The following is an 8,452-nucleotide window of genomic DNA, read 5'->3' as shown; positions in this document are numbered from 1 at the left end:
ATGACTATCGAAAGATTTTTAATGAAATCCAAAAGAACTTAGATATCCAAAAAGATATCCATCATTCTAAATTGTTTGAGAGGAAAAAAGTTAGTGTATAACTTCATGATTGTCTTGTTTAACAGATTGGTATGTTGAAGGAGAAAGTATTTTCTAACGAAGAGTTCTTTTGTATTTTATAAAAACACTATATTTTTTTAGAAAACTTTCAAAAAAAGTAGCAGAGCTACAATAGCCATTAGGGTATCGACTCCAAAATCTACCGTGTGGCCCAAGTCGTCAGCTCTCAATATATAGAAAAATATTAAGATATTCTTACTACATCTATATTATTTAAAAAGTCATATAGCAGCAAAGTATGAAATTTTCAATATCAAAGAAATTATTTTTCTAAATTATTTTTTTTTCTATATTAAAGAAACATATAGCTGTAGTCGTTAATTCATCAAGAAAATGTAAAACATTTTAATATTATATCATATAAAATTTATTTTATTTGTTTTTTTTAATTAAGTTTTTACACGTTGAATAGTAAATTTATACGCTTGAAGACGTCATAAAAAAAATTGTTTTTAAGTATAAATTTAATAATGTCAATACACAAAAATCTAATTTTCGTTTCATAAAAAACATAATTTTAGATTAAATTATTAATATACACTATTTTAGTATAAATTATAAAACATTATATGTAAAATTTCACAGGTAGAATTTAAACATTTGAATAATTATTTTTTTAAATTGTTATTTTCTTAAGTAAAAAAATCATTTTAATGCATTTAAAAACTATACTAATCGTTTATTTAATGTGTTTTTTTAACGGAATAACAGTAAGTCCATTAAATTTTTTATTTATTTATTTATTAAATATGATAAATTTGTATTTAAAGAACGAAGGACTTAATCTACGTCAAATAGAACTCTTTGAAGCTTTGATATTCAGTAAACATGGTAAAAAAATGTATAAAATAAAAGATGCATTAATTGGTCATAATATCCAAGAGACCTACAATGATTATAAACTTGATGGTAATTTATAATTACTATAATTTTTAGCTTCAGATTTATTGACACAATTATTTCTATATATCTGTCAATTAATATACTTTGTTTACTTTAAAATATATATAAAATATAAAAATAAAAAAATTCTCAATTTTAAATACTATAAAAATATACTTATAAATTTTTATATTTGAGTGTTTTGAACATTTGTTACCTTGAATTAATTTTTTTAATACTTTTAACCAGACCAGACTACTAACTTTTTCAGCAAACAAAAAATATTGTATTATTATTTGCTTCAAACTTATTAATTTTCGTGTCAGCAGTTTCATAAATACAGTTCGGTTAAAAAAAAACAAGTCAATGTGGTAAAGGCGGCATTTTCGACCAAGCTTTTGCAAAGGACACTCAAAATAAATATAAGATATAACGTGACGGCTACCAAAAACTGTGATGGTTTGCGAAGAAAGAAGCAGAACGCAGCTCGATCTCAGCAACCCAATTAGAATAAGATCGCTTATTTAAGTTCGATATCGCTGAGAAAGTAATGTTTTAATAGAAACAAAAAATAATGATGGATAATGTGATCTTAAAAATGTTACGGTGAATATGCGAAAAAACATATTTAGTTTTATGTATAGAATTTTTACTTAAGTTATAAAAAATGTTAATAATGTATTAAATATTGTTTTTATGTGTACGTCATGAATCGCCATGATTTATTTAAATACGGTGAATGTGAATTATTATTTTGTACACGTATGATAGAATAATGATACTTCTATAGTGTATATAAGATGATAGTACTTCTCAGTTATAATGAAACTACAGACATGAATTTAAACTTAACGGTTCACCGCAAATATACATACAATTGATTAATATACGATGACAGGTATCAAACGGGTGTAATAATGTTATACTGCAGTGCGCTACTAGTAATATATATTTAATTGTTGTTGAAACTCGTTAGTAAAATATACATATATTTCGTATTTGAATTAACATTGAGTAAAGTTTTATGGCGATGTAATTATATAAACTAATATTATTCGACGATTAAGAGATGAAAAAAAATTTTTTTTCGTATTTTTCAAATAATTTTATAGTTTTGATGCGAAGCTAAAAAGATATTAATTTTACTATGATGTGTTTCTTAACTTTGATGCTCACGCCTACTATATATATTACACCATCGCGTTGTGAATTAGCCCGAAATTAATCAAGAGCTGATTCAAAATATGATCTTATCTCCCCAGAGTAGGATCCATTGCCCAGTTTGCACCACGTTGAGGTGAGGACGGTAAAAAAATTTACGACACATATAACATACAACACTAACTCTTAAGGCGCTGGCCTGAACTGAATCAGCGTATTCCCTCGGTTCTCCCAGATTGGGTACGAGTTTTTCCAGGCTGTTCATGACTTTCTGGACACGCTGGTCTATACAAGTTATGTGCGGCCTGAACTTAAGACGTTTACCTACGACCAGATCCAGATTAGTCATGGAGTCCTTAAGCGGCATCTTCAACCAAAACACGGTATGCTTTGGAGGAGTGAAATTGTACCTNATCAAAGTTTTATGGCGATGTAATTATATAAACTAATATTATTCGACGATTAAGAGATGAAAAAAAAATTTTTTTCGTATTTTTCAAATAATTTTATAGTTTCGATGCGAAGCTAAAAAGATATTAATTTTACTATGATGTGTTTCTTAACTTTGATGCTCACGCCTTCTGTATATATTACACCATCGCGTTGTGAATTAGCCCGAAATTAATCAAGAGCTGATTCAAAATATGATCTTATATCCCCAGAGTAGGATCCATTGCCCAGTTTGCACCACGTTGAGGTGAGGACGGTAAAAAAATTTACGACACATATAACATACAACACTAACTCTTAAGGCGCTGGCCTGAACTGAATCAGCGTATTCCCTCGGTTCTCCCAGATTGGGTACGAGTTTTTCCAGGCTGTTCATGACTTTCTGGACACGCTGGTCTATACAAGTTATGTGCGGCCTGAACTTAAGACGTTTACCTACGACCAGATCCAGATTAGTCATGGAGTCCTTAAGCGGCATCTTCAACCAAAACACGGTATGCTTTGGAGGAGTGAAATTGTACCTGCCTGTGGTCCGTGAACCTTCCCCTACTANCTGCCTGTGGTCCGTGAACCTTCCCCTACTAAAGACGAATTGTTTCTTGACTAGACCACCAACTTCGGCAAGGTGAACCTCGATTTGGGTAACAAGCAGCTGTTTGAGTATCTTCCCCAGGTCGCCCAACATGCACAGCGATCAGTACGACGAAGGGAGACTCTCTTATCACACTTTCTCAGAAGCATCAATTTGGTCTTTTTCTACCTCGCAAGAAATTCACGATCCAGGAGGCAACGGTTGGGAATGCACGTATCTAATCCAGCTCGGTAAACTCCTGATTAGAAAACTCCTGCATCACCACGCCACCCTGATTGCCGTGGGAGGCTGAGGCGGATGTGTCAGAAAGATCGTTTCTACCGTTTTTTCTAACATGTCCGGCTCCAGCTGACCCGAAGTTTCCGCACAATTATGTAACATGATATTTTAATTACTCTCTATTTAAGATATTCATATTTTATAGATAAATTCAGTGTAAGAATTTTCAAGATTTTGAAATTTTTGGTTAAAGTTAAAAAGACAGGCGATGACAAAAAAGTAAAATCACATATTAATTGATTTATTAGTCTTTTTATCTGAATGAATTTTTTAATTTAGTTTTGATTGTTTAGGCGGAAAAACTTGATATAAATGATGTTGAAATTATCTCAAATGTTTTCTGTAATCTTGACACAGACAACGATGGCTTGATAAATAAGGAAAAATTCATTACATTAATTGATTCTATTGGCTACTGTTCTTCTACTGGAAACGTAATTATAAATTATTTTATAAACATTTATAGTTATTTACGCACGACTTACACGAGTTGCCCAGCAATTTTTTCTCTCTACTCAAAAATAATAAAGCCTATAGTGATTTTGAAAAAATTCTAATTACAAGTTTTAAGATTTATAAGCTAGTTAAATATTATTGACACCCTTAAAAGGTATTAAGGATGAATTAAAAATCATATATATTCATTTTATTTGTTTATTTTGAAAAATTTATGCCAATTTTAAGAAAAAAAATTTTAAAAATGTCGAAACATTCAAATTTTAAAAATTAATTTTCTTTTAATTTTTAAGAGCAATGTCAATGATAATATTTGCGATCTTTTTACGTATCGTTAAAAAAAATTGGTCAAGTAAGATATAAAAATCAGACAACAGACTTAAAAAAAAAACACTTTATAATAAAATAATTACCTTCTCAACTTTGCTTGGAAGCTAAAAAACTATTCCTAAGTGTGGATTTTAGGAATAATATTCGAAAATTTAGTAAAACTTTATTACATGTTTTCAATATCATAATGAGAATAGTCATTATAAAATTTAATTNAATATCATAATGAGAATAGTCATTATAAAATTTAATTAGGGTGATAACTTTATGAGTTGTTAAAATTAAACTTTATATCCTATTAAATAAGAGGAAGTTTTAAAAAAAAAATTAAATAAATACGAGGCAAAAAACCTCGCCTACAAATTAAAGGGAACAAGAGAAAGAAAAATAATAAACAGATCGTAATAAAAATTGTTCTTCAATTACAAAAGTAGCACTGTTATTAAGGCTATTGAAAATTAGCCTTAGATATTTCCGTTTCATTTGATATCATTTTTTTGAAAATCTAACACTTATTCTGCTCACAAAGGGGATTTAAAATAGCAACTTTTTTACAAAAACTAACTTATTCAACTTAATTTTTGAAAATGTTCCGGAAATACGGCGTCCTTTAAACATATATCAAATTAAAGCTTATTTTATGCACTATAAAATGAAAAAAAAAAAATTTGTCCCGATGACCTATGCGCAAATGGCTACCGTATTAAAAAATATGCTATTTTTCTATTAAAATTCTAGTTTTTGTATTTTATTTTATTTTAAAATATCTTATATAGGAGAATACATGGTGAAAATACCTACCGTATTTAAAAATATGCTATAATTATGTTAAAATCCTTGGTTGTGTATTTTATTTTATTATAAGGGGATTACACTGATTTTCATAAATATTATATCAATCTAAATGACATAGTATAAAAAATTAATCATATTTAAATTTTTTTGTTACTTTGAAGTCGAGAAAAATAACTTTAAAATTTGAACTAGCTAAATTTCCATTTTTATTAAGAGACGAATGAGACGTACGGTTTTTGAGACGGTAACACTTGGGTCTTTCACGACTGTGGCACTGAATTTTTTTTTTATTATTTTTGAGTTAAAAAAAAAAGTTTAACTCATTTGATTTTTATCTCATTTAAATTCAATAACTTCAATAAATATCAAGGATTCCATTACTGTAGTCTCCTCTCGTGAGAAGAAATTCATATTAATATTATTTTACTATGTGGTTTTTTTTTTGTAGCTATCATTTATTTTCTCAGCTCTCATTTGACCTACTTTTTTGACAAATTTTTTTTTTTAAATTAAACACTATCTACAGATTTGCATCGAAGCGCTTTTTGTGATAGTGATTTTAATCACTGTCAGATATCATCTATACTAGACCCAACTATGCCATGACCCCACTGTGCTGGGTTTTTTTATAAATGCATTTTTTTTTGGATTCTTTTTTTTCTTGAAAAATTATGCACTCATCAATAACAACAGTAGTTAAAAGTAGTCATTATAGCTAATATTGGTCATTAATCTCTTATAAAATAATACTCGTAATTATCCAACTATCGATGGAAGTTTACTTGTTAGTTTGAATTTACAGGGAAGTGACTAGTGATAAAACTAACAACATCCGTCTCATCACTATATAATATTAATAACTTCCGAAATTATAAAGAGATCTTGTTTTAATAAATTAAAAATACTTTAAATTCTATACAAATTTTTGTCAATTAAAAATCTTTTCGAATAAAAAGCAACATAAATTTAATTATATGTAAAACTTTAAGATTAGAGAGCCAAATGTTAGTAAAGTCCAATAGAGTTCAAATTTTACAAGGTATTTGTTTAAATGCAAATAAAAAAAAAATTTCCGGGTACCTATTAAAATATGGAACTTGAAAAATAAGGGTATTTAATAAATGTATAACAATAAACTATTTTGTATATTTTAGGTAGTAACACTGAACGAAAATAACAATGAAAAACTCAAAAGTACTTTAGTTGATATGAAGAAAAATATTAATGACCAGAGTAAATATTTAACAAATTTTTTAAAAAATTGATATATTTTTTAATACAAATGTAATATTTAGAGCATACATTNAATACAAATGTAATTTTTAGAGCATACACTATACAGATTCAATGATGTGCTGATAACAATATTATTCTACAAGGCAAAATTTAAGAATACATACTTTGGTAAATATTACGATTTTAATGCCTGTGATAATATACTAAATAAAATCTCAAAACATAATAATTCAAGTTCGATATATGATCTTTATTACAAATATTTTTAACTATTATTTAAAATAATCTAAAATAATAAATAATTTTAATCCTTATATCCAATCATTAATTGTATTTCATTACTATTATTTAAGTTAATTTAAATTTCATTTTTCAATTTATTGTAGATTCTGTGCCGCTCTCGGTTTACTTGTACTTGTAATTGCTTAAAATAATCCACCAACCTTATTATTTGGATAAAAATACCAAACGGTATGTCTGTTAAATGTCATAAATTCATTTTGACATCTATTTTATTTGCATATCCTAATAATATTTTTAAGCCACGTGAATAAAAAATAATTTGGTTTCGTCATTTTTTTGTTCTTAAAACAGTGTTTCAATAAAAAAATTTCATAAAACTAATACAAATACAAATATTTTAAAAGCTAATGCTAAAATGATAAATAGACAATAGATTTAAATCAAATAACTTTCCCTGTAGGTGAACATACAGCATTATCAAGCAATTTTATTTACCCCCAATCAAAAATTTGCTCTCCCAGTTTTTTTTATTAATGTTACATTTATTTCAAAGAAAAAAATTAAAAAATAGTAATTTACATAATTCCAGATTTTTATTCAAAAGCATTAATTTTAGTAGCCTACAAGAGTTAAATTTCATTTTTTATTAAAATATAAAACATATAGATATTTAATTACACAATTGTAATTCTTAATAGTTAGTTAACTGTATGATTAATATTTTTTTAATGTGAAATAAAAATGTGTATTTAAATATTTTATCCATGTAAAACTTATTAAAATACCTTTAAACCCATTAGTGTGACATCTTAGCTTTTGGATATAAGCTACAAAATTGTCGTAACACAAATTAAACACCAAGAGAGGAGGTTGTAGTAGGTGAAGTATTTACGACAATGATGTTGAGTTTGCTGCCTGGGTATTCACATGCGTGTGATCATACAGCAGTTACCGTGTTCGGCTGACACTCCGGATTAACTGTGTCAAAAAGACGTTCTTATAGGAAGGGAATAAAGGTAACACTTAGGTATGAGGTGCAGACGAAGTGCAAAACACAAGTACTCTGAAATATTGAATATAATAAACCAAAAACAAAAAGAATAAATTAGGGAAATAATAGATTATTGAATTGTAGGGAAATATTTGGAATGTTTAATTTTTATTGATGGTTCATTACGCGATAGATTGTTGGTGGTTTGAAATCATAGGTTAAATTGTACTTACCTTACGTCCTATGTAATGCAATAATATTTCAAATAATCTAATGTTGATTCAGGTATTAAATACACAACGTATACGATTTACACTACACGTCATATAGTCAATATAATTATATACGAAAACGATTCAAATTTTAAATAATATAATTTAATTACACAAAGTCTATGACTGATTTTACTTGTAGAAGATTCTAAATACTCTATATTTTATTAGAATTAGAATTATAACCTGTCTTTATTATTTTTTTTACGTTTGTTNTAATTATAACCTGTCTTTATTATCTTTTTTACGTTTGTTGAATAAGTATTTTCTTTTGAGAGAACATATTTTATTGAAAGATCGACACCAATATTTCTTAAATATTCCTCTGGCCTAGTCAAAACAAGATTCAAAAATATTTATATCTATTTAAAAGGCGGAATTGTGATGGCCTAATGTGTCCCGGCGCTAACGCCTTGAAAAGATGCGGCACAATAATCACCAAGACAAAAATTAAACACTGCAAACATACTCGTAAGTTTCTCTGCGTTGTCTGCTGGCGTGGTTATTGTTAAAACAAAGACATTATTAACGAGACTANATTATTGTTAAAACAAAGACATTATCAACGAGACTAATTACCCAATAAGAAAAGCTCACAATAAATGTTTACTGTTAGATAAAAATTTTAAGTTGGGTTGGGTTTAT

The 8,452-nt window shown here is 27.5% G+C and overlaps 1 protein-coding gene across 6 annotated transcripts in view; it reads left to right on the top strand.

Annotated features, from left to right (window-relative positions):
• The first annotated feature begins 703 nt into the window (after nt 1-703).
• The window catches only part of LOC126905977 (uncharacterized), a 26,363-nt gene continuing 18,614 nt past the window's right edge, over nt 704-8,452 (top strand). For 4 of the 6 annotated variants that reach the window (XM_050686190.1, XM_050686194.1, XM_050686193.1 and 1 more), the window contains exons 1-6: nt 704-830; nt 891-1,029; nt 3,630-3,703; nt 3,778-3,918; nt 6,220-6,298; nt 6,392-6,469. In XM_050686190.1, the coding sequence (XP_050542147.1) occupies nt 774-830; nt 891-1,029; nt 3,630-3,703; nt 3,778-3,918; nt 6,220-6,298; nt 6,392-6,469 (568 nt within the window). In that variant the 5' untranslated portion in view covers nt 704-773. The remainder of the gene's footprint in view (nt 831-890; nt 1,030-3,629; nt 3,704-3,777; nt 3,919-6,219; nt 6,299-6,391; nt 6,470-8,452) is intronic. The other 2 variants (XM_050686192.1, XM_050686191.1) reach the window with 2 other exon arrangements.

Source organism: Daktulosphaira vitifoliae, unplaced genomic scaffold (genome assembly GCF_025091365.1).
Source record: "Daktulosphaira vitifoliae isolate Bord-2020 unplaced genomic scaffold, ASM2509136v1 Scaffold_4, whole genome shotgun sequence".
In the NCBI taxonomy this organism is placed as follows: Eukaryota; Metazoa; Arthropoda; class Insecta; order Hemiptera; family Phylloxeridae; genus Daktulosphaira; species Daktulosphaira vitifoliae.
This window is presented reverse-complemented; position numbering and strand designations above follow the sequence as displayed.